Genomic DNA, 26989 nt, shown 5'->3' on the forward strand with positions numbered 1-26989 from the left:
CCTTACCTTAGCCCTAAACTTAAGGATAGTGGAGTTTACGAACTAAAGCTAACTTTACCTTAGCCCTAAACTTAAGGATAGTGGAGTTTATGAACTAAAGCTAACCTTACCTTAGCCCTAACCTTAAGGATAGTGGAGTTTATGAACTAAAGCTAACCTTACCTTAGCCCTAAACTTAAGGATAGTGGAGTTTACGAACTAAAGCTAACCTTACCTTAGCCCTAAACTTAAGGATAGTGGAGTTTACGAACTAAAGCTAACCTTACCTTAGCCCTAAACTTAAGGATAGTGGAGTTTACGAACTAAAGCTAGCCTTACCGTAGCCCTAAACTTAAGGATTGTGAAGTTTACGAGCTAAAGCTAACCTTACCTTAGCCCTAACCTTAAGGATAGTGGAGTTTACGAACTAAAGCTAACCTTACCTTAGCCCTAACCTTAAGGATAGTGGAGTTTACGAACTAAAGCTAACCTTACCTTAGCCCTAACCTTAAGGATAGTGGAGTTTACGAACTAAAGCTAACCTTACCTTAGCCCTAACCTTAAGGATAGTGGAGTTTAAGAACTAAAGCTAACCTTATCTTAGCACTAAACTCATATTCCTCCAGAAAACGGCTAAAAACAGTGAACAACTGTGTTTCCCAAAAGATTCTTCCACTGTTTCCTTCACGCGATCCTAAAGCAAAGCCTCGCTCTCTCCTGCGGTAACACCTCGCCTCCTCCTCCCGCCTCTGCTCGCTCCGGGACGTCCTCTCTCCTCTCTCTGTGTTCCGCAAAAACCAAAACCTCCCGCCGTCGAATCGTGCCGTGGCTCACGACCTGTGCCTTCCCACGGCTCGTCCGCGAAAAAACCCCGTTCACTCTCAGCCGCCCCCAATAACCCCTCCCCCCAAGAAACCCTGACAACAAACCCTGGCCTTTTCAACGTTATAGGGCCAGATCGAACAGTTTGTCGTCCGGTATACGGTACATCCGGCTCCGCCCGGTGGAGGCGTGGCCAGGTAAAGAAACAGGGACTTCGAAAAAACTCGCTTCCCACCCTCCTCTGTTGTAGGCAAATACGATACTGTGATCCATTCTGTGATATTCAGGTAAAAACTCCCGTGTCGTCCGATAGAAGCGCGTCCTGTGCGGGGCATTATATTTTGTGGACATCTCTGTACATATTTGAAATAAAAACGAAAAAAAAAAACAGTGTTATAAACGTCGATGTATTGAAAACTGTTGGGAAAAAACGTATAAAATCTACAAAAAAAAAAAAAAAAGAAGCCACAGCCAAGGCTTGTCCCGCTGCACGTTTTTACAGAGATGAGCTATTTTTACTGGTGATTTTTCTAGATCCTTTTGAGAGAGAAAAAAAAACTTCCAAAATGGCAAAAGCACTTCTACAATAGATTTGACGGTACTTTGTTGTTACTTTTCTATAGCGTGTTCCTTTGCTATAACTGCTGCAGCGTTTTTTGTAAAGTGGGGCAAACCTCGGCTGTGATTTGATTTATATTTTTGAGACGGTTTGTTTGTTTGTTTGTTTGTTTGTTTGTTTGTTTGTTTGTCGGGGGGGGGGTGGAGGGGCTGGGGGATTAAGATGTAGATGGATCCGTCTGTGCTGTGCGTCTGTAAGTAATAAATAAAAAAAAAGTGTCAGTCTCCTGTTCAGTGTCAGTGTTGTTCAGCGGAGAAGCAGTGATGTCAGTTATTGTGAGAGTTTGAACCATTTTAAATGTTCTCTATGAAAAATACCAATAAAGATCCATAGACAAGTCTGTGTGTGTCGCCTGGTGTCGCCGCGGAAACGTCACTCCTACCAGAGCCAGGAGTTTACGAGCTAAAGCTAACCTTACCTTAACCTGTGGAGTTTACGAACTAAAGCTAACCTTACCTTAGCAGTAAACTTAAGGATAGTGGAGTTTACGAGCTAAAGCTAACCTTACCTTAGCCCTAACCTTAAGGATAGTGGAGTTTACGAGCTAAAGCTAACCTTATCTTAGCCCTAACCTTAAGGATAGTGGAGTTTACGAGCTAAAGCTAACCTTACCTTAGCCCTAACCTTAAGGATAGTGGAGTTTACGAGCTAAAGCTAACCTTACCTTAGCCCTAAACTTAAGGATAGTGGAGTTTACGAGCTAAAGCTAACCTTACCTTAGCCCTAACCTTAAGGATAGTGGAGTTTACGAACTAAAGCTAACCTTATCTTATCCCTAACCTTAAAGATAGTGGAGTTTACGAGCTAAAGCTAACCTTACCTTAGCTCTAAACTTAAGGATAGTGGAGTTTACGAGCTAAAGCTAACCTTACCTTAGCCCTAACCTTAAGGATAGTGGAGTTTACGAGCTAAAGCTAACCTTACCTTAGCCCTAAACTTAAGGATAGTGGAGTTTACGAACTAAAGCTAACCTTACCTTAGCCCTAAACTTAAGGATAGTGGAGTTTACGAACTAAAGCTAATCTTACCTTAGCCCTAAACTTAAGGATAGTGGAGTTTACGAACTAAAGCTAACCTTACCTTAGCCCTAACCTTAAGGATAGTGGAGTTTACGAACTAAAGCTAACCTTACCTTAGCCCTAACCTTAAGGATAGTGGAGTTTACGAACTAAAGCTAACCTTACCTTAGCCCTAACCTTAAGGATAGTGGAGTTTACGAACTAAAGCTAACCTTACCTTAGCCCTAAACTTAAGGATAGTGGAGTTTACGAGCTAAAGCTAACCTTACCTTAGCCCAAACCTTAAGGATAATGGAGTTTACGAGCTAAAGGTAATCTTACCTTAGCCCTAAACTTAAGGATAGTGGAGTTTACGAACTAAAGCAAACCTTACCTTAGCCCAAACCTTAAGGATAATGGAGTTTACGAACCAAAGCTAAGCTTATCTTAGCCCTAACCTTAAGGATAATGGAGTTTACGAACCAAAGCTAAGCTTATCTTAGCCCTAACCTTAAGGATAATGGAGTTTACGAACTAAAGCTAACCTTACCTTAGCCCTAAACTTAAGGATAGTGGAGTTTACGAGCTAAAGCTAACCTTACCTTAGCCCAAACCTTAAGGATAATGGAGTTTACGAGCTAAAGGTAATCTTACCTTAGCCCTAAACTTAAGGATAGTGGAGTTTACGAACTAAAGCAAACCTTACCTTAGCCCAAACCTTAAGGATAATGGAGTTTACGAACCAAAGCTAAGCTTATCTTAGCCCTAACCTTAAGGATAATGGAGTTTACGAACCAAAGCTAAGCTTATCTTAGCCCAAACCTTAAGGATAATGGAGTTTACGAGCTAAAGGTAACCTTACCTTAGCCCTAACCTTAAGGATAGTGGAGTTTACGAACTAAAGCAAACCTTACCTTAGCCCAAACCTTAAGGATAATGGAGTTTACGAACCAAAGCTAAGCTTATCTTAGCCCTAACCTTAAGGATAGTGGAGTTTACGAACTAAAGCTAACCTTACCTTAGCCCTAACCTTAAGGATAGTGAAGTTTAAGAACTAAAGCTAACCTTACCTTAGCCCTAACCTTAAGGATAGTGGAGTTTACGAGCTAAAGCTAACCTTACCTTAGCCCTAACCTTAAGGATAGTGAAGTTTACGAACTAAAGCTAACCTTACCTTAGCCCTAAACTTAAGGATAGTGGAGTTTACGAACTAAAGCTAACCTTACCTTAGCCCTAAACTTAAGAATAGTGGAGTTTACGAACTAAAGCTAACCTTACCTTAGCCCTAAACTTAAGAATAGTGGAGTTTACGAACTAAAGCTAACCTTACCTTAGCCCTAACCTTAAGGATAGTGGAGTTTACGAACTAAAGCTAACCGTAGCAGATATTTAACACAGCCGTAAAAAAAATAAACATTAAACATAGACTGAGACCAGGGCTTTCCAGTGAGGCCTGCATTTTATACTGAGACAGATTTTCCTGGGCTTTATGAGATAAATATAAAAAAAAACAAAGGTTTTCATTATATTCCAACATTTTTAATAATAAAAAACCCCACAAAAGCAGCAACAGATTAATTCAACTATAATCATAGTAATAAACCAGGACTAAACCAAATCTAAACCAGGCCAAAGGCAGTTTCATGTGAGGTGCGTCTCAAACATGAGACTCTGGCAAAGTCTCACCCGAATGTGAACATATATATATATAGATGATACATTTATAAACACGAACCCATGTTTGAGCAAAGGTTCGCCAAAGGATGAACATTAAATCCAATGTAAAACAATAAGCAGCATTTCACCGAGCGCAAAGCATGCTGGTCCAGGTCAAAGGTCAGGCCTACCAAGACCGTATCCAACACTGTAAACATGACCGAGTGTGACACAGATAATGAATATTTTGAGGGTTAAAAATCGATGTTCTGAAAGAATTCTGTAAGAAACGGGGACACATTGTTACAGGGAAGAGAAAAAGAACTCGCGGCCCTGAAGCTAAAGTCAAGGCCTTGTCCCACAACACCTCTAGAGGGAGGCAACCAGGAGGTATCCGGAACAGATCACTGACCTGACGTGGATGAGCAGGAGAGAAATACTGCTGATGTCATGTGGCAAAGTTTAGGGGCCTGTCGAAAGGAAAGGATGTTATCTGGAACCAGAAATGATCCTTCAGGTTCTCTTCAGACTGAGGTATCACTGAACCTCCTGATGTGGAGCAGCACTGACCTCTGCTGGACCGACGGGAGAGCTACATGTGGGGACTCTGCTTCTTAAACTGGTGATGATCTTCTTTTCTTTTTTCCACTCTGCTGTAATGGGTCTTTCACTAAAGCTGTGTAAAAATGGAAATCTTTCGTGTCAAATACAATTCTTACATTTACTACATAAATGGAAACAAACCAAATTCAACGTCTTATTAGCAATATTTATTTATGTATTATTATTTATTTTCTTTTTTCCTCAAAGCTCGGGTCCTGGCAGCTTGAGGGTTCTGCACAGTATCTTCAGTATTTTCTGTGGCTGCACTGATGCCTTCACCCTCCAGGTTTTCTCTTCTCTGAGCCCCTGGTGTTTCTCTAGTTTCTCGTGTTCCTTTTTCCTGATGTTGAAGTCTTGGTGTTGCTATGTCGACCACAATGGCTTTTCTCTGCTCTTTGTCACCACCACAATGTCCATTCTGTCCGTCTGTATCTGGAAGTCCCACAGGATCTTGGCTCGGTCATTCTCCACCACCTTTGGACCGAGGGCCGACACCGATGATTATTAACCCATAGTAAAGCACAACACTGGATAAATGAGCATCCTAAATGAGATAAATGGCTTAAAATTGCTTGAATAAAGGTTCTTCTATGCTGAATTTCAGTCGGTTTGAACTAATCCAACATACAAATGCTATAGCGCCAACGGAACAAGAATAAAACCCACTTGAAATCAGAGTTTTTTTTCACTTGAAATGACACAAAATGATCTGAATTAAGAGAATAACGACTACTAAAGGTTTTATTTCATCTAAAACCAGAACAAATCAACTGAAACCTTAGATTTAATCTGTTGTTTCAAGTAGATTTATGTCATTTCTTCCTTAAAACAACTATTCTTTTTCCAGTGCACTTCCTTCAAATGCCAGTGTTGTACATATTATATGACCTTATTGGGTGCATTGACAGTGTTTCTACCTTTTCCCCCTCCTATTTAACTCTAATATTGTTAAAAGTGCTCTCTGATTTATAATATATAATACATTTCTCAAAATCATCTTGAGGGCCAGAGGTGCTGAAGGGCCGGATTTGATCTGACATTGCCCAACCCTGGTCTATGTGCTCGCATTGTCACGTATCGACTCAATCCAGTACACGGACATTTTTCCACTACACGACACAACCGCAGTTGTTGTGGGAGACGCCCCCACAGATGAGCACGCCATGCACATCGTGATTAAAAGTTTTGTAAGCCGCAATGAGATCACATGTGGACAAGTGCTGCTTTACCCAAATCCTGTAGGCCAGTGTAACGCCTCATTTGAAAGCTAAGATCTACAAAACTCATTTAAATGGATCTTTTTCCTCACGTCATCACATTTTTTTTCCATCTTTTTTGGGGGGGTATTCAACTCATTTTGGAACTTTTATGTCATTTTTTAATCAATTTTTTTAATTATTTTTTTTGTAATTTTTTTGATCATTTTTTGTCACATTTTTCGTATTTTTTTTGTCTTTTTTTTTTCATTTTTTGTCACATTTTTGTCATTTTTTCGTCACTTTTTTGTCAAAGTTTTCTCACTTTTTTGTCACATCTTCATCATTGTTTTCGTCTCAGTTCTGTCGCTATTTTCACACCTTTTTTCCAGAAGCTTTTGGATTGGGGTAAAGCCAAGTTGGAGAAAATGTGCTCGGTTCTGGTGGGAGTTAAATGGTTAACGTGCTGTCATATACACATACCGTAAAACTAACTCGAAAAGGAGTGGGAGGACGTAAACGAAGTATATTTAAATAACAATTATTTATATAAGTATTTAATAAAAATAATAATCATAATCATAATACTAATACTACAAAATGTCAGCGCAAAAAACACAAAGAAAAAATAAAAATAAATAAAAAAAGTAGGCCAAACGTCCGTCGCGCTCCGTGTGACGTCAGCGCGTCAGCTGGCCCCCTCTGTTTACATCCAGCGAAGAAAAAAAATCCGATTTTCTCCGACGGAAAAACGGCCGTGCGCGGAGCAAACCGGGGAAACCCACCGAGACAGGCCGCGCATCCACACAGGTACGACATTTACCCCGCGACCGTCCGTTCGCAGCGCGCGGGGACGTGTGTTTCCCGGTGTTTTTGGCGCCGTTAGCAGCAGCTGTCGGTGATGTTTGTGTCTGTGTCCAGCAGCAGCAGCTAACACCGCCGCCGCGTCCATCTCGCTCTGTTTCTGCTTTGACATCCGCTCACGAGCGAACACGGCTGTATTTACTGTGGTTGTGTGTTTTGTGAGTGCTGTATTCGTCGTTTCAGAGATTGTTTACGTAAAGCTGGAGCCACTGTGCGTCGTAAGGAAAGAAAGAAAGGTGCACGCGCAGCGACGTTACAGACGTGACGGACGGACGGCCTGGTTCTGCTGTGACTTCAGGGGTTAAAACGTTCTTGCAGAAGCAGAAATGCCCCGTGTGTTTGATGAACTGCAGATGACACAGTTCTGTAGGCGCCCACTTCCCCACTGGCCTACTGACTACACTGAGCTACTGACTACACTGAGCTCAACTAGTTACCGTCGCACTGCCCTCGTGCGGCCGTTGTTAATCGCTTACTTTCGCAGAAGTATTTCACACAATGGTTTCATAACACGGCGCTTATCCTTCTGAGACCCGAGAGTTTGTCTGGTATAAGAACTAAAATGTGATGTTGTACAGGAAGTAGTTTTTGCAGAAAATGATGGGTCTATCATAACCTTGTGAAATATAATTTGCTGTTAAGGGCCAGAAGGTCCTAATTAGTCAACATTCAAAATTTCAGCTTAATATAATAAGTAGTTAAGGTTAAAGAGGGGGTATTCTGCTTTTTTCAGTCCCATAGCACCAGTCTATATCACACTACAGTGATGACCAAACCTTCTGTTGGTCTGTAAATGTAGTGTTGGCTAGCCAAGTTATGTACAGGTATATACAATATTTACAGTTACGGGTTTGAAACAAAAAGAAAAAACATCAGACCACTGTTCTATGTGAGATATAAGTCCACACGCCAGAGCGCAGCGCTATTGTCCATTATTATGCGTATAGTTCATAGATGTGACACCGTCACGCGTTGGAGGTGGTGGGACACGCACACAGGGACAAGAGAGTGGCCGCAAGGCCTCCTACCGCACCGTCAGTAGAATCAGAAGTCAGTGGAAAACTTTGGGAAATCCAGAGGGCAATAACGGTTCTCCCACAGACTGGATTGCCTCACGGAACCGTGGCAAACCTGGCCTGCACAACAACATGCATGTATGAGTAAACAGCAATGTCTAAAACCTTAGATACAACCGTGGCAGAGTGGTTATCTCCAATAAATGCATCATATCAATGCACTTAGATACACATTCAACACCAATGACTGTATGACAAAAAGCATTGCAAATAGATAAATACAAATAGACCGGTCAAAAGATAGCCGGGGAAAGCTAACGGAGCTAACCACACTGGCATGGTACATGTACAAACATTTCATCGGAGCTACTTTAACTTTACTTACTTTAACCCACATAAAGGACGGCGCATGATCAGCATATGTATATGCGCAATCGTCACAAGAATAAAAACAACAACATTGAATGACTATGTTCAAAATAGCACGGCGACACTTACCGATCCCAATCAAAACAAAGGCACACGGTCACGATTAAGTGTTGCGGTTGAACCACCTGGTTGAGGAGCACAACATGTCATAAACTATTCATAAAAAGTACGCAGTTTAGAGGTTTAGATTGGCGTTTTACCTGCAGCCGCACCCGAGTCCCGCTTGTCCCGCGCACCTAGCTGCCAGCCAGAGGCTACTGTGTATATTGGCCAGCTACTACCGGTAACCGGACGTCCGGGAAAGCGCGCAAAGGCTCATGGGAAATGGAGTTCTTACATTTACATTAACAACTGCAGGGACTGTATAAATAATAGCTATTAATATTAGCTGGGTTACACAGTAAATTAGAGTAACTGCCTTGTATAAAATGTCTCTCTCAAAATGGCTGTAGTGAATGTCTTGAAATAGGCCTCTGTCTCTTTAAGAACCTCTGAGCCTTTAGACACGCCCCCTCCACACGCTGTCTGTGGCATCAGTGGGGAGGGGGTTCTGCTGAGGAGCAGTGGTTGGTTACTCGGCTGGTGACGAAAGCTCGGAGGCGTCTCCAGGAGGTGGGGGCGTTCCTAGGAGGACTCAGGCAAACCTATCCCTAAAATGGCCGCCATCAGAGTTTTTACAGATTACTCAGAAATACGTGAATGTGCCAAGGCAACACTTCAGCCATGTTTTTAATGAGGGAGTGACAGAATAACATGATGGAAAGCTTGAAAAGGTCGATTTTGCATAACACCCCCCCTTTAAAGGAACAGGCCATCATTTTTACACACTGAGATATGTTCTTACCTGAGCTGTGACGAGTTCTTTAGGACCTGTCATGATCTTCAGTCACGTAAACACAGACGGCGTTAGCATTTAGCCTCTCCCTCTCTCCTCTATAGCTCCAAAACAGGTGAAGATAGAATCTACCAAGCTCTTCCACGTTTTCTCTATTTAAATATGGTTACGTGAAGTGTTCCACTACAAAGTATAATTACACACAATTAAACAATGTGGATTTTCTAAGCGGATAAAAGGGGGAACTATATTGTAAGGCGTAATAATACCAGGAGTAATCCGCGCAGTAATCTTCACTTTACTGTGCGGATGCCAAATTACTCCTGGTATTATTACTACGTTATGTGACAAAATGTGACAAAAATTGACAAAAATGTGACAAAATTTGACAAAATGTTTAAAAAAAAGACAAAAAATTTATAATAACTCGACGAAAAAATGGACAAAAAAATGACAAAAAATGACAAAAAAATTACAAAAAATTACAAAAAAATTACAAAAAAATTACAAAAAAATACTAAAATGTGACAAAAAAACAACAAAAAATTGATAAAAAATCAACAAAAAAAAATGACAAAAAAATGACAAAAATGTGACAAAATTTGACAAAATATAAAAGATCGGCGCAGTAATCTTCACTTTACTGTGCGGATGCCAAACTACTCCTGGTATTATTACGCCTTACAATATAGTTCCCCCTTTTAATCCGCTTAGAAAATCCACATGGTTTAATTTTGTGTAATTATACTTTGTAGTGGAACACTTCTCGTAACCATATTTAAATAGGGAAAACGTGGAAGAGCTTGGTAGCTTCTATCTTGACCTGTTTTGGAGCTATAGAGGAGAGAGGGAGAGGCTAAATGCTAACGCCGTCTGCGCTGTGTTTACGTGACTGAAGATCAGACAGGTCCTAAAGAACTCGTCACAGCTCAGGTAAGAACATATCTCAGTGTGGAAAAACGCTGGCCTGTTCCTTTACCAAGCAGTTAAAACACTGCAGCCTCTCCTCCGCTGCTGTAGTTTTGATTTTGGATTCATTGTGTTCCTTTTGCTCGTCGACAGCAGCTGCTTTTGTCCCTCCCAGCGGCCACGTTTGGCCCCTGGGGTCTGGAGGCGCTCGGGGCTGAGGAGGTGACAGTTTTAGGGCCTCCTTCGTGTTTCCTTCCTGCCTCCGACGACTCGCCTTTGTCTGGGTGTGTTTTTTAACGCCGAAGAACTCGCGACGTTTTAATGTGAAATTCAAAAGGTTTTTTATCTGCCATCTGTTTTTGTTGAATTATTTACCGAGTGTTAGTTTAACCTCTTAACTCCCGCCTGAACCGAGAGCGTTTTCTCCAGTTTCGCTTTACCCAACTATTACTAAAATAATCGTGATTATTATTTTTTCTATAATCGAGCAGCCCTACTGTGAACACCCGTGAGCGCTCGAGTCCTTTGGAACTGCAGCCTGGGGATCATGGCTGAAATTTTTCGCATGGATTTGGACCAATCACAGAACGAGGAGGGACGGGAAGACGACATATGGAAGCTTGTAGTTTGTTCACGGATAAAACATTTAAAAAAAAAAGTTTGTTCAGCGACTCCATGTTTCGATCAAGCTTTAGACCGAGTTCTAAATAGTTTAGCCCAAAGGTTTACAGCGGGTACTAGGGCTGGGTACCGTTCAACCGAAAAGCTCCAATAGGGGGCGGTAAGGGGGGGGTTTTGGTGCTAATTTTCGGTACTTTTTCTCTCCAAACGTGAATAAATGATCCACAGTGAGTCTAAAAAAGCCTGAACTCATGAGCAGCTTCAGCACAAATGCAGAAGCAAAGCTGTAACTTACTCACACTTCAGTCATTATCAGAGATGCAGAGGTCTGAGCCAGGACTAAACCAGGACTGAACCAGGACTAAACCAGGACTAACAGTAAACTGGTTTAAAACCAGGACTAAACCTGGACTGAAAAAGAAACTAGACTCTTAGACAAATAGAAAAGCAGTGACAACAAGAAACACATGGGCTTTAGCTTTAGCTTTACCTTTAGGTTTACCTTTAGCTTTACCTTTACCTTTAGGTTTACCTTTAGCTTTACCTTTACCTTTAGCTTTACCTTTAGCTTTACCTTTAGCTTTACCTTTAGCTTTAGCTTTACCTTTAGGTTTAGCTTTACCTTTAGCTTTACCTTTAGCTTTACCTTTACCTTTAGCTTTACCTTTAGCTTTAGCTTAACCTTTAGCTTTACCTTTAGCTTTACCTTTAGCTTTAGCTTAACCTTTAGCTTTACCTTTAGCTTTACCTTTACCTTTAGCTTTAGCTTTAGCTTAACCTTTAGCTTTACCTTTAGCTTTACCTTTACCTTTAGCTTTACCTTTAGCTTTAGCTTTACCTTTACCTTTACCCTTAGCTTTAGCTTTAGCTTTAGCTTTAGCTTTACCTTTACCTTTAGCTTTAGCTTTAGCTTTACCTTTAGCTTAACCTTTAGCTTTACCTTTAGCTTTACCTTTACCTTTAGCTTTAGCTTTAGCTTTAGCTTTAGCTTTACCTTTAGCTTTACCTTTACCTTTACCTTTACCTTTACCTTTAGCTTTACCTTTACCTTTACCTTTACCTTTACCTTTAGCTTTAGCTTTACCTTTAGCTTTAGCTTTACCTTTACCTTTACCTTTAGCTTTAGCTTTAGCTTTACTTTTAGCTTTACCTTTAGCTTTACCTTTACCTTTAGCTTTACCTTTAGCTTTAGCCTTAGCTTTAGCTTTACCTTTACCTTTACCTTTAGCTTTACCTTTACCTTTAGCTTTACCTTTAGCTTTAGCCTTAGCTTTACCTTTACCTTTAGCTTTACCTTTAGCTTTAGCCTTAGCTTTAGCTTTAGCTTTTTTTTTCGCAGACAGAATTGGTGCTGATGTGGTTTTCCTCCATGTTTCGCAGACAGAATTGGTGCTGATGTGGTTTTCCTCCATGTTTCGCAGACAGAATTGGTGCTGATGTGGTTTTCCTCCATGTTTCGCAGACAGAATTGGTGCTGATGTGGTTTTCCTCCATGTTTCGCAGACAGAATTGGTGCTGATGTGGTTTTCCTCCATGTTTCGCAGACAGAATTCGCGCTGATGTGGTTTTCCTTCATGTTTCGCAGACAGAATTCACGCTGATGTGGTTTTCCTCCATGTTTCGCAGACAGAATTCACGCTGATGTGGTTTTCCTCCATGTTTCGCAGACAGAATTCGCGCTGATGTGGTTTTCCTTCATGTTTCGCAGACAGAATTCGCGCTGATGTGGTTTTCAGCCATGTTTTGCTGACAGAATTGGTGCTGATGTGGTTTTCCTCCATGTTTCACAGACAGAATTCGCGCTGATGTGGTTTTCCTCCATGTTTCGCAGGCAGAATGGGCGGCGCGGTGAGTGCTGGCGAGGACAACGATGACCTGATCGATAATCTGAAGGAGGCCTATTACATCCGCTCGGAGCTGGTGGAGCGAGCGTTCAGAGCCATCGATCGAGCCGACTACTACCTCGACGAGTACAGGGACAACGCCTACAAGGTCAGCTTATTCAAAGTCTACATAAGATCCTAAGTTCCCTCTGGATCAGGGGTTTCGCTCGGGATAATCTCTCTCCTTTTGTAATAAATGTGTAAAAATGTGAGATTGCAGGATAAATGGAGCCAAACTAAACCTGATCTGAACAGTCATGGTACATTTTGCAACAGAAATGTGTAAAAGTCTCAGAGGAGGAAAGTTGTAAGTAATTGACAGAGTTTCTCACATTTTTACAGCACTTAACCCCCCGCCTTAAACAAGCACATCTTCTCCAGTTCAGCTTTACCTAAATCTAAAAGCTTCTCAACTGGAGCTTACAGCCTATAGGTGTAACGCCTCATTTAACCTCTTAACTCCCACCTGAACGGAGCACATTTTCTCCAGTTTGGCTTTACCCGAATCAAAAAGATTCTTGGGAAAAAAGCACCAAAATAGCCACAAAAAATGAGAAGAAAACAAGGATGTAAACGCGACAAAAATGTGAGAAAAAAAGTGACAAAAATTCAACAAAAATTGATAAAATTTAACAAAAAGTGACAAAAATTCAACAAAAATGTGACAAAAATTCAACAATAAGTGAGAAAAAATCAACAAAAAGTGACAAAAATTCAACAAAATGTGACAAAAATTCAACAAAAAGTGACAAAAATTCAACAAAAAATGACAAAAATTCAACAAAATGTGACAAAAATTCAACAAAAAATGACAAAAAAATTCAACAAAAAATGACAAAAATTCAACAAAAAGTGACAAAAATTCAACAAAAATGTGACAAAAAACTCAACCAAAAAGTGACAAAAATTTAACAAAAAGTGACAAAAATTCAACAAAAATGTGACAAAAATTCAACAAAAAAGTGACAAAAATTCAACAAAAAGTGAGAAAAAAATTCAACAAAAAGTGACAAAAAAATTCAACAAAAATGTGACAAAAAAATTCAACAAAAAATGACAAAAAAATTCAACAAAAAGTGACAATTTTTTTTTACAAAAAATAACAAAAATTCAACAAAAAGTGACAAAAATTCAACAAAAATGTGACAAAAATTCAACAAAAATGTGACAAAAAAATTCAACAAAAAGGGACAAAAATTCAACAAAAACTGACAAAAATGTAACAAAAATTTGACAAAAATTCAACAAAAATGTGACAAAAAACTCAACCAAAAAGGGACAAAAATTCAACAGAAAGTGACAAAAAAATTCAACAAAAAGTGACAAAAATTCAACAAAAAGTGACAAAAATTCAACAAAAATTCAACAAAAAGTGACAAAAAACTCAACCAAAAAGTGACAAAAAAATTCAACAAAAATTCAACAAAAAGTGACAAAAATTCAACAAAAAGTGACAAAAAAATTCAACAAAAAGTGACAAAAATTCAACAAAAAAGTGACAAAAATTCAACAAAAATTCAACAAAAAGTGACAATAAACTCAACCAAAAAGTGACAAAAAAATTCAACAAAAATTCAACAAAAAGTGACAAAAATTCAACAAAAAGTGACAAAAAAATTCAACCAAAATGTGACAAAAATGTAACAAAAAGTGACAAAAAAATTCAACAAAAAATGACAAAAATTCAACCAAAAAGGGAAAAAAATTCAACAGAAAATGACAAAAAACTCAACCAAAAAGGGAAAAAAATTCAACAAATAGTGACAAAAATTCATCCAAAATGTCACAAAATTGACAAAAAAAAAAAAAAAAAAAAAAAACATACAAAAGGTGACAAAACACAGCAACAACGCGAGGAAAAAGATCAGTTTTGCGGGTCTTAGCTTTCAAATGAGGTGTTACACAGGCCTATAGCCAAAGAGGACAGAATGCATTTGGTTTAGGCGGGTGGTAAGAGGTTAAGATTAAACTCTAAAACGATTAAAGTACTTCTGATTTGTATAATAATATTTCTCAAAATCATCTTGAGGGCCAAAGGTTCTATGCTGAAATATATTGAAAATTCCAGCCGCGCCGTATGTCCGCGGGTTTTCCTCTGCTCTGGATTGTCCCGGCTCTTCTCAGTTTGTGAAGTGCTGTGGATGTAACGTGTCTGTGCTGCAGGACCTGGCCTGGCGTCACGGGAACATCCACCTGTCGGCCCCGTGCATTTACTCCGAGGTGATGGAGGCGCTGGACCTTCAGCCCGGACTGTCCTTCCTGAACCTGGGCAGCGGCACCGGGTACCTCAGCACCATGGTCGGCCTCATCCTGGGTACGAGCCTCCGCGACACCAAGAGGAACTAGAACTCAAGGAAATCGATCCTTCACACACACGCACACACAGGTGTTCAGTTACGAGCTGGGTAACAGTGTTGGGCAAGTTACTTTAAAATTTTAATATATTCTATGTTAGCAGTTGCAGCTTTTACAAAAAAAATGCTTGTATTTAATATTACTGTTTCAAAAATGTAGCTGAGTTACACTACTTTGAGTTACTTTGAGTTACTTCTGGCAAGATAAACTGAATGAGCGCCTTCCCCCAACGTATGATAAACATTTCATTTCACAATAGAACAATTAACCTCTTAACTCCCGCCTGAACTCATCTAGATGGATCTTTTTCCTCACGTCAGATTTTTTTTCCATCATTTTTTTGGGGGGGTTCAACTAATTTGTGTAACTTTTTTGTAATTTTTTTTGTCAAATAGTACATTTTTTGTCACTTTTTGTCAATTTTTTGTGACATTTTTGCCACTTTTTCATCATTTTTTCGTCCATTTTTTGTCAAATTTTCGTCATTTTTTTTGTCACTTTCTGTCAATTTTTTTGTCAAATTTTCGTCATTTTTTTGTCCATTTTTGTGACATTTTTGCCACTTTTTCATCATTTTTTCGTCAATTTTTTGTCAAATTTTTGTCATTTTTTTGTCACTTTTTTGTCAATTTCTGTAATTATTTTGTGACGTTTTTGTAATTTTTTTGTAATTTTTTTTGTCAATTTTTGTGACATTTTTGCCACTTTTTCATCATTTTTTTGTCAATTTTTAGTCAATTTTTGGTCACTTTCTGACATTTTTTTGTCCTTTTTTGTCAATTTTTTTGTCATTTTTTTGTCAATTTTTCATCATTTTTTTGTCACTTTCTGTCATTTTTTTTGCCCTTTTTTGTCCATTTTTTTGTCAATTTTTCGTCATTTTTTTGTCACTTTCTGTAATTATTTTGTGACATTTTTGTCATTTTTTCGTCATTTTTTTTGTCCATTTTTGTGACATTTTTGCCACTCTTTCATCATTTTTTTGGTAATTTTTAGTCAATTTTTCGTAATTTTTTGTCACTTTCTGACATTTTTTTGTCCTTTTTTGTCCATTTTTTTGTCAATTTTTTGTCAACTTTTGTGACATTTTTGCCACTTTTTCATCGTTTTTTGTCCATTTTTTGTCAATAGAGCGGGCCAGGTGAAGAGGGCACCATCAACAAACCCCCACCCAGATGCCCTAACAGCTGATTTTGTAGATGATGTTCCTGCTGTGTGGGAGGGTCGCTCTCAACAGATTCATAGTCAGTCATACATGTACTTTTACTAAAGTCGGGGTGGGCAGTTTGGAGTTTGAGGGCCGCACCAACAATGATGCATTATTATTATTATTCATTATTAAACTGGCCACAATTCCAGAGGAGGAATATAATGAAGCTCATGAAGTCTGGAGTGAACGGGCCTTAAAGTGTGTTTTATGTTTCAGGTCCGTTTGGAGTGAACCACGGCATCGAGCTGCACTCAGACGTGATCGAATACGCCAACCAGAAACTCGACTCCTTCATCAAGACCAGCGACAGCTTCGACAGGTGAGAGTCCGGCGCTCTGGAGCTCAAGTTGTTTGGAAGATGTGACAATTCACCCACTCCAATGTCAAGAAAGGGGGGAAACTGGGAATAGTTTGGTAAAAAACAGACAACGTAAACTCAGCGATAGTCGAGCGAGGCAGACGGATGTTCAGAAGGATCTCCAGAGCTTCATCTGCTCAAAAAACCACTGAAGTCAGCAGTGTTTAGGAGTCCAAAACATGACCAAGGTGATGGACGTCCGTAACGCTGCTGTCGGGGGAAAGGTACGTCCGATATGAAACAACGTGGAGATAATCCTTCACTGTAAATATCCAACTCAAGGTCATGAACGGCATCATTCACAATAAAGTTTGTCCAGATGTTGGGAAACACAAAGCGAACGCTCCTCTGCTCAGGGACAGAAGGAAAGAGAAAATCCTGTTACTTTAGAAACACGTTTCTCACTTTGTTCATCAAAACATCTGACAAACAAGATTAGAAAACATCAAACCTGGACTAGATTCTGGCCTAATAATAATATCATTAAAATAATGATGATAATTAATGAGTTGTAAAGTTGACAGTGTTTTTTGTTCTCTGCAAACGAGTGGAAAAGCTGCTTTTATTTTTAGAAACAGTGAATGTTTAACCAGCTCAAGTGTTACAAAGCATTTTAAATACAAAAACTAAATATCTGTTGTCGATAATTGTGAGTAAGTATTCAATCTCAATATTCTTATTATGGGATAAGGTTAAAACTTGAATGGTTGTTAAAATGCCTGATGTGAAAAATGAAGTTCTTACATGTGTACATCCCACTGTGAAATCAGAAACAACAGTTTGACTCTTGGGTTTGTGTGACAGTGATTTTCTTTACAGTCCATTTATATATTGCGCGTTTTAATTTTGAGATTTTGTGGTCTTAAAAAGGTCTTAAAAAGTCTTAAATTTGACTTGTCCAACTCTGCAGACACCCTGAAAAAAGAAATTGGGGAAATGGGGAAGCTGGGAATAGTAGAAATAGAAAATGAGCATAAATGAAATAAAAACAAGAGGGAAAACGAGAAAAATTAAGCCAAAAATAAGAAAGAAGTGTGTAAAAAAAATTGGAAAAATGGCCTCATGTTTGGGCAGAAAAATATTAACATTTGGGAAATAAATTGTGGGGAATTGGGGAAAATAGGGAAAATATTTGTAAATAAAATTGGCAAAAAGTTGGAAACTGGACAATATTCCAAACGATGAAAGGACTTTCAGCCGTGAGATGAATGTGACACTTCCAAATATTATCAGGGAAAACATTTCTGTCCCAAACTGTGTCTCTCCCAGTGAGTTTTATCAGCTCCTGCTCCATGTTTCTCACCTGATGTTCTATAACGACATGAATGCAATCTTGGATGTTCCCGTGCTGCAGGTTTGAGTTCTGCGAGCCGTCCTTCGTGGCGGGGAACTGCCTGGAGATCCCTCCCGACAGCAGACAGTACGACCGCGTTTACTGCGGCGCCGGCGTCCAGAAGGAGCACGAGGACTTCATGAAGCAGCTGCTGAAGATCGGAGGAGTCCTGGTCATGCCTCTGGAGGAGAAGGTCCGGCACACACCACACACCACACACGGGAACATTTAACGTTTCTGCACAGAGAAAAAGATCTGGATCATTCCTCCTCTTCTTCTTCTTCTTTGCAGTTGACGAAGATCACCCGCACAGGCGTCAACAGCTGGGAAACCAAGAAGATCATCTCTGTGTCGTTCGCTCCGCTGGTGCAGCCCAAACACAGCATCAACGGGCGGCGCAAGAACATTCCACTGCGTAAGACCTTCTTCGAGTAGCCTCTTTTTGTATCTTTACTTGAGTCCAATTCTGATGAAGTATCTGTGACTTTAGCAGAAGTAATTGTTTAGATTTCTGCTAAATATTTAACCTCTTAACTCCCACCTGAACATGTTTTCTCCTGTTCTCCACATCTAAAAGCTTCTTCAAAACAGAGAAGAAAATGAGGATGTAAACGCAACCAAAAAAAACGCTAAAAAGTGACAAAAAAAGCAACAAAAATGACAAAAACTCAACAAAAAAGTGACAAAAATCCAGCAGAAAAATGACAAAAATCCAGCAGAAAAAAGGCAAAAATCCAGCAGAAAAATGACTAAAATCCAGCAGAAAAAAGACAAAAATCCAGCAGAAAAAGGACAAAAATCCAGCAAAAAAAAGACAAAAATCCAGCAGAAAAAAGACAAAAATCCAGCAGAAAAAAAACAAAAATCCAGCAGAAAAAAGACAAAAATCCAGCAGAAAAATGACAAAAATCCAGCAAAAAAATGACAAAAATCCAGCAAAAAAAAGACAAAAATACAGCAAAAAAATTAAAAAAATCCAGCAGAAAAATGACAAAAATCCAGCAGAAAAAAGACAAAAATCCAGCAGAAAAATGACAAAAATCCAGCAGAAAAAAGACAAAAATCCAGCAGAAAAATGACAAAAATCCAGCAGAAAAAAGACAAAAATCCAGCAAAAAAAAGACAAAAATCCAGCAGAAAAAAAAAAAAAGACAAAAATCCAGCAGAAAAAAGACAAAAATCCAGCAGAAAAAAGACAAAAATCCAGCAGAAAAAAAGACAAAAATCCAGCAGAAAAATGACAAAAATCCAGCAGAAAAATGACAAAAATCCAGCAGAAAAATGACAAAAATCCAGCAAAAAAAGACAAAAATCCAGCAGAAAAAAAGACAAAAATCCAGCAGAAAAAAGACAAAAATCCAGCAGAAAAAAGACAAAAATCCAGCAGAAAAATGACAAAAATCCAGCAAAAAAATGACAAAAATACAGCAAAAAAATTAAAAAAATCCAGCAGAAAAATGACAAAAATCCAGCAGAAAAAAGACAAAAATCCAGCAGAAAAATGACAAAAATCCAGCAGAAAAAAGACAAAAATCCAGCAGAAAAATGACAAAAATCCAGCAGAAAAAAGACAAAAATCCAGCAAAAAAAAGACAAAAATCCAGCAGAAAAAAAAAAAAAGACAAAAATCCAGCAGAAAAAAGACAAAAATCCAGCAGAAAAAAGACAAAAATCCAGCAGAAAAAAAGACAAAAATCCAGCAGAAAAATGACAAAAATCCAGCAGAAAAATGACAAAAATCCAGCAGAAAAATGACAAAAATCCAGCAAAAAAAGACAAAAATCCAGCAGAAAAAAAGACAAAAATCCAGCAGAAAAAAGACAAAAATCCAGCAGAAAAATGACAAAAATCCAGCAGAAAAATGACAAAAATCCAGCAGAAAAATGACAAAAATCCAGCAGAAAAATGACAAAAATCCAGCAAAAAAAGAAAAAAAAAAAATCCAGCAAACCCAAACCCAACTGTGATGTGTGACATCTCGGACCGACCAAAGTCATTTAATGAGTTGTGTCAAAACTAAGGCCTTAAATCTCAATGAAAAGCATTAAATTGACTTCCAGCTGGCAATGTGAATATTTTTTACTGCATAAGTTTGTTGAAAATACAAACATGATGATCTTCCTCCAGCGCTTCAGGAGTTAAGGAGGACGGAAGGGCATCTGTCGTCCTGATAATAATGAAGCCGTTTGTGTGTGTGTCTCACAGCGAAGTACGAGGTGCGCTCCCTGCAGGAGCTGTCCCGCATCTGCATCCGCCACGCGCTCCGGGTGTGTCCGGACGAGCCGCACAGTCTGCCCCGGGGCAGAGCGGCGGCCTTCGGCGTGAGCCGCGGGCTGGCGGCGGCCGGGCTGCACAAATACGGCTCGCGCTTCAAACGGCGCCGGGTCCACAGGCGCCACTGCAACGCCCTGGTCCTCGCCACGCGGCAGGTGGTCAGCACGCACAGGTGAGAGTCACGGGTGAGAGTCACAGGTGAGAGCCACAGGTGGTCAGTACACACAGGTGAGAGCCAGGGGTGGTCAGTACACACAGGTGAGAGTCACAGGTGAGAGTCACGGGTGGGAGTCACGGGTGGGAGTCACAGGTGAGAGTCACAGGTGAGAGTCACAGGTGGTCACAGGTGGGAGTCAGGGGCGGACTGGCCATATGTCCATTCTGGAGGAGCACAGAAGGGCCACTGGCTCTGGGGCCACCGGTCTGGCCTCTCACTTTACCTTACCCTTACCCCCGGGCGTAACCGAGCTTTACCCAAATCTAAAAGCTTAACCTCTTAACCCCCGCCTGAACCGAGAGGATCTTTTTCCTCACGTCATCAGATTTTTTTTTCCATCATTTTTTTGTTGGCTGTTAAACTCATTTTTGCAACTTTTTTGCCATTTTTTTTGGTCATTTTTGGTCATTTTTTTGTCACATTTTTGTTATTTTTTTGTCACATTTTGTCTAATTTTGTCTATTTTTTGTCAATTTTTTTGTCACATTTTTTTGTCCATTTTTTATCACATTTTTTTGTCATTTTTTGTCATTTTTTTGCTACATTTTTGTATTTTTTTTTGTCACATTTTGTCTCATTTTTTTGTCCATTTTTTTATCACATTTTTGTCCATTTTTTGTAATGTTTTTGTCAATTTTTTATCACATTTTTGTCATTTTTTATCACATTTTTTATCACATTTTTGTCTTTTTTTTGCTACATTTTTGTCATTTTTTCGTCCATTTTTTAATCAAATTTTTGTCTTTTTTTTGCTACATTTTGTCTAATTTTTTCGTCACTTTTTTGTCAGTTTTCCATCATTGTTTTCGTCTCAGTTTTGTCGCTATTTTCCCACCTTTTTCCCAGAAGCTTTTTTTGTCGCATTTTTTTGTCATTTTTTCGTCTAATTTTTGTCCTTTTTTTTTGTCAAATTTTAATCAAATTTTTGTCACGTTTTTAAAAAATTTTTGGTCACTTTTTCATCAATTTTTCGTCACTTTTTTGTCAAACTTTTCTCACTTTTTTGTCACATTTTCTCACCTTTTTTCCAGAAGCTTTTGGATTGGGGTAAAGCCAAACTGGAGAAAATGTGCTCGGTTCAGGTGGGAGTTAAGGGGTTAAAAGAAAAGCATCCAAAAACCAAAATGTGCTGGAAAAGGAAATAAAAAAGGGACAAAAAAGTGACAAAAACACAACAAAATGTGACAAAAACGTGATGACAAAGCGATGAAAAAAAACGATGAAAAAACAACAATAACATGAAAAAAAAATCCGAAAATCAAGAGACGAAAACACAACGAAAAAGTGACGAAAAAGCAACAAAAACATGACAAAAATGCAGCAACAACGTGACAAAAAGTTCCCATCACTTTTCTAGATTTGAGCTTTCAAATGAGGCGTTACAGTGTTGCTCTCAAGCGTGCACTGGGTAGAGTGGATACATGACGAGGAAAGTCCTGCGCCTCCTGAGGATTCACTCGTGTGCTCCTCTCTTTTGTCCTCCCTGCAGCTCCAGTCCAGCTCCTCCAGACTCCAACAACAACCAGGGCACGGAGGAGGCGTCCGGCGAGCGCGAGCTGGCGTGGTTCGTGAGGGGCGGGCGGCGAGCGTTCAGGGGGCGGGACGGCAGCGAGGAGGCGGAGGAGGAGGCGGCGGCGGCGCCCGGAGAGAGGGAGGAGCGGCGACACACGAGGGCGGGCGCCGACGACGAGGACACGGAGGAGGGGGAGAGCCTGGAGGAGACGGAGGAGGAGAGGGAGACGGGGGAGCTCCTCAGACCCACGCCGTCCGTCAACCTGCTGCGCGAGAGGATCATGGCTCTGCCGCTCCCGGAGCCGCTCAAGATGTACCTGCTGTTCTACCGCGAGAAGTGACGCCGCGGAACAGGTGGGCGGGGTCACGGCTCTGCATGTGTGAGCCACGGTCATGTGAGGGTTTTAATGTACGATCATCAAAAACAAGAGAGTTTCTCAAAGCCTTTACTGTCTTAACCTCCTAACTCCCGCCTGAACGAGAGGATCTTTTTCCTCACGTCATCAGATTTTTTTCCATCATTTTTTTGTTGGGTATTCAACTCATTTTTGTAACTTTTTTGTCATTTTTTGTCACATTTGTGTCATTTTTTCGTCAATTTTTTATCAATTTTTTTTAACATTTTTTGTCATTTTTTGTCGCATTTTTTGTCACATTTTTGTCACATTTTTGTCATTTTTTGTCATTTTTTTGTCATTTTTTTGTCACATTTCTGTCACATTTTTGTCACATTTTTTGTCACATTTTTTATCACATTTTTGTCACATTTTTGTCATTTTTTGTCACATTTTAGCACGACTAAAGAACCTTCATTTTCAGTTTGGCTTTACCCCAATCCAAAAGTTTCTGGAAAAAAGCTGTGAAAATAGTGACAAAACTGAGACGAAAAACAATGATGGAAATGTGACAAAAAAGTGACAAAAAATTGATGAAAAAGTGGCAAAAAATTACTCAAATGTGACCAAAAAATGACCAAAATTTAACTAAAAAATTACAAAAATTTGATACAAATTACAAAAAAAATGGACCTAAAAATGACCCCAAAAAATGACCAAAAATTGATAAAAAATTGACAAAAAAATGAAAAAAATGTGATGAAAAATGACCAAAAATGTGACCAAAAAATTACAAAAATGTGATGCGAATTTGACAAAAAATGACCAAAAAATGTCAAAAAAATTGACAAAAATGTGATAAAAAATTGACAAAAAAATGCAAAAAATGTGATACAAATTTGACAAAAACATTACAAAAATGTGACAAAAAATGACAAAAAATGTGACAAAATTTGATAAAAAATTGACAAAAAAAATATTTAAAAAAAGACAAATATTTGATAAAAAAAATTGACGAAAAAATGCAAAAAATGTGAAAAAAAAAATTACAAATGTGATACAAATTTGACAAAAACATTACAAAATGTGACAAAAAATGACAAAAAAAATGACAAAAAAATGACAAAAAATGTGACAAAAATTGATGAAAAAATGACAAAAATATGACAAAAAATGAACAAAAAAATGACAAAAAAGTTACAAAAATGAGTTGAATACCCAACAAAAAAATGATGGAAAAAAAATCTGACGTGAGGAAAAAGATCCTCTCGGTTCAGGCGGGAGTTAAGAGGTTAAGTAGCCATGTGCTCCTTCAAACACAACAGAACTGGGAGGGCCTTTAGACGCCAATAGGACTAAAACAACATGTGTCTGTCCCAGTGAGGGTTAGATACGACGTCTGCTGTCGCCGCTGTGGGGTTTAAAGGGGCTCAAACTGCTAATAATAAAACTCTAGACGTCGCCATAGTAACACATTGCAGCGAATGTCAAGCTCTGGCGGCCATTTTGTAGTGCCTTGTAAACAGAAGTGAGGAGATTCTAACTCTCGTGTTGGTGTCGTTTTCCAGGAGCTGGGTTTCGCCGCTGCCCCTGAACAACGTACCCGCTCTGCCACCCCCCCGCAGGCGTGCCCGGGTACCGACCAATCACAGGCCGACGACTCTGCCGCAGCCCCGCCCGCCGCCCCCTGTCTGTGCAAGGCAGAACTGCATCCCAACAGACTGACAGCTCTCAATAGGCTTTTCCTGCGTAATCCCGTCCTCCACATCGTCTTTTCTTTTTACTGACAAAGTTAAAACGAGTCGAGGGGGAAAAATACTACCTGACGTCGTAACAGAATCGATTTAAACCACGAGCTTTAGCGTTCGAGAGAAGACTTCATTAGGCATTTCCGAGCGTGTTCATGGAGCTACAAGGTTAGTTTTTATTATAATAAGATCCAATAGAGGACGATGTCTCACCTAAATAACTGCAGGTTTAGCGATTTGCCGTGATGATTGAAAATAGTAATTTAAAGGAGACGTATCTTTTTTTTCCCTCCATCTTTTGACCATGTTATAACGAGAGATGCACCGATCCAGATGTTTTACTTCTGATACCGAATAGTCCTCTTTGCAAACGAGAGGGGTTTCTGATTATTAACTGTAATGGCAAAACTTTAATCCCTTAACTCCCACCTGAACCGAGCACATTTTCTCCAGCTTTACCCCAGTACAAAAGCTTCTGGAAAAACGGCGTGAAAATAGCGACAGAACTGAGACGAAAACAAGGATGAAGATGTGAAAAAAGTGACGAAAAATGGACGAAGAAGTGACAAAAAATGGACAAAAAATGTACAAAAAATGTACCAAAAATGTACCAACAAATGTCAAAAATGGACAAACATTTGACAAAAAAGTGAGAAAAATTTGACGAAAAATTGATGAAAAATTGATGAGAAAGTGACAAAAAATGGACAAAAAATGTACCAAAAATGGACGAAAAAGTGACAAAAAATGGACAAAAAGTGATTAGAATTTGACAAAAAAATGCAAATAATTTGACAAAAAAGTGACGAAAAATGGACAAAAAATGGACAAAAAATGGACAAAAAAATGGACGAAAAAATGGACGAAAAAGTGATGAAAAATTTACAAAAAATGACAAAAATTGACAAATTTTACAAAAAATTTTGAAGAAAAATTGAGAAAACAAATGACGAAAAAATGAGAGAAAATGGACGAAAAAGTGATAAGAATTTGACCAAAAAAAATCAAAACATTTGACGAAAAAGTGACAAAAAAGTCACGAAAATCTGACAAACATGAGACGACTGCCCAACAAAAAAAGTGATGAAAAAAAATCCGATGATAGGAAAAAGATCAATTTAGTTTTGTAGATCTTAGCTTTCAAATGAGGTGTTACACTGGTCTACAGGATTTGGGTAAAGCTGAACTGGAGAAAATGCTCTGGGTTCAGGCGGGAGTTAAGATGTGTTTTATCATAAGCTTTACATTTGGAATTCACTAAACAATTTCAAAAATGGCATTATCGAGCAGGGGCGGATCTAGAGGGGGAGACACCCCATTGGTCAGCCAGGTTTGGTCCTTGTCTAGTGTCGTCATCAACCTGGCAACCTGTAAATGCTTTGTTTCAAGGACTAGTTGCAACCCAGATCTTCAAAGCCTGACTCATGTAGTAGTTTTTTTTGGTCTGTATAATTAATGTGAGCTAAATAAGGAGCCAAGTGCCAACTCCTGTGGCTCCCGGGATCGTATTTATTTATTTATTTTTTACAAAAGTTAAAATTTTGCCTGCGTAAGAAACCCTCTATTTATATTACGGACAGTGCAACTATTTCAATGGGAAATTTGCCTTGTGATCAAACAAAACCTGCATGCCCCCGCTATGAACATTCCATATTGTAAAATGTGTCGCCACCCCGTGATTATTTTTCTAGATCCGCCCCTGTAATCGAGAAAAAATATATTATTGGGCAGGTGTGAGGGCTGGCCAGCAGGGGGCAGGTGTGACAGAGGATTAGTTTAGGAACAGGAGCATATTTAATATCATTTGGACTTTTTAATTGTCCAAAGAAAATAATTTGCATAGTTTTTTGTTGATTTAACAAATAAATATCTATGTTTTTTAAAGGCAACAAATAATCGTTTGAATAATGGTGATTTCCGTTTTTTTCTATAATCAAGCAGCCCTAATGTGATTAATGTTTAACCTCTTAACTCCCACATGAACGGATCCCATTTTCTCCAGTCAATGAAAAAAGCTTCTTGGGACAAAAGCACCAAAATAGCCACGAAAAATGAGAAGAAAACAAGGATGTAAACGCGACAAAACTGTGACAAAAATTCAACAAAAATGTGACAAAAATTCAACAATAAAATGACAAAAATTCAACAAAAATTCAGCAAAAATTCAACAAAAATTCAACAAAAATGTGATAAATTCAACAAAAATGTGACAAAAAATCAACAAAAAAGTGACAAAAATGTGACATAAATTATACAAAAAATCAACAAAAAAGTGACAAAAATGTGACAAAAATTCAACAAAAAAGTGACAAAAATTCGACACAAATTTGGCAAAAACTCAACCAAAAAATGACAAAAATTCAACAAAAATGTGACAAAAATTCGACACAAATTTGACAAAAATTCAACAAAAAAGTGACGAAAATTCAACAAAAATTCAACAAAAGTGTCACAAAAATGGAAAAAAAGAAAGAAAGAAAAAACATACAAAAGTTGACTCAACACAGCAACAACGCGAGGTAAAAGCTCAGTTTTGTGGGTCTTATCTTTCAAATGAGGTGTCACACAGACCTATATAACAGCCAAGGAGGACAGAATGCATTTGGTTTAAGCGGGGGGTAAGAGGTTAATCCGCAAAGCTTCAAAACGAGACACTGCCTTTACAGGTATCGCTTCAGTTTAGGACCGGTGCATCCCTGGTTATAAAAGTCAAAAACAGCCGCATTTCGCTTCATTTCATCCACGCAGTTTTGAAAAGTCCTGCTCACTTCTTTCCGCCATTTTGTATTTCTCATTCCCACCGCTGCCTGAAGAGGGCGCTCCAGGGTAACCGGCCCAGTCTCTCGCTTCTTATCCATGTTATTTTAAGGCTTCTGGACCCAAAAGAAAGTTTGAAGCCTCTATTATGCCGGATCTTTATATATCGTGATTAAGACTTTAGCTGACTCCTCATCGACGTGTAGTAACTCCCCCCCCCCTCCCAGACCGACCCAACCCTCCCAACCCTGAACTCGCGAGTCGGAACGGGGCCTTTTCCGAGCTTCGAGATAAACGAGAGCGACAAAATAAAAAAAACCTCTCACGTGAACCTGAACCGTCGCTGAAAATCTCTGACCAAATGTAAGAAAAGCAGAAACGTCGGTGAAAATGACTCGAATTCTTGATGTTGATTTGAAGAGTTGAGGAAATCGTGTTAATGCGAGACGCTGCAGGCTCT

The 26989-nt window shown here is 39.0% G+C and overlaps 1 protein-coding gene across 2 annotated transcripts; it reads left to right on the forward strand.

Moving 5' to 3' along the window:
* The first annotated feature begins 608 nt into the window (after positions 1-608).
* Positions 609-23702, forward strand: LOC306982874 (protein-L-isoaspartate O-methyltransferase domain-containing protein 2-like). Of its 2 annotated transcripts, XM_079583324.1 has the most exons (10): positions 609-614; positions 6631-6683; positions 12379-12539; positions 14594-14744; positions 16212-16314; positions 17708-17879; positions 17978-18101; positions 19892-20132; positions 21667-22043; positions 23593-23702. In XM_079583324.1, the coding sequence occupies exons 3-9, from the start codon at positions 12384-12386 to the stop codon at positions 22028-22030; spliced, it is 1311 nt and encodes a 436-aa protein (XP_079439450.1). In that variant the 5' UTR covers positions 609-614; positions 6631-6683; positions 12379-12383; the 3' UTR covers positions 22031-22043; positions 23593-23702. The 2 variants fall into 2 exon arrangements, with proteins under 2 accessions (XP_079439450.1, XP_079439451.1); XM_079583325.1 differs by lacking the exon at positions 609-614 and having other exon boundaries at positions 6558-6683.
* The last annotated feature ends 3287 nt before the right edge of the window (positions 23703-26989 follow it).

This window comes from Gobius niger (assembly GCF_951799975.1).
Source record: "Gobius niger genome assembly, contig: SCAFFOLD_79, whole genome shotgun sequence".
NCBI lineage: Eukaryota > Metazoa > Chordata > Actinopteri > Gobiiformes > Gobiidae > Gobius > Gobius niger.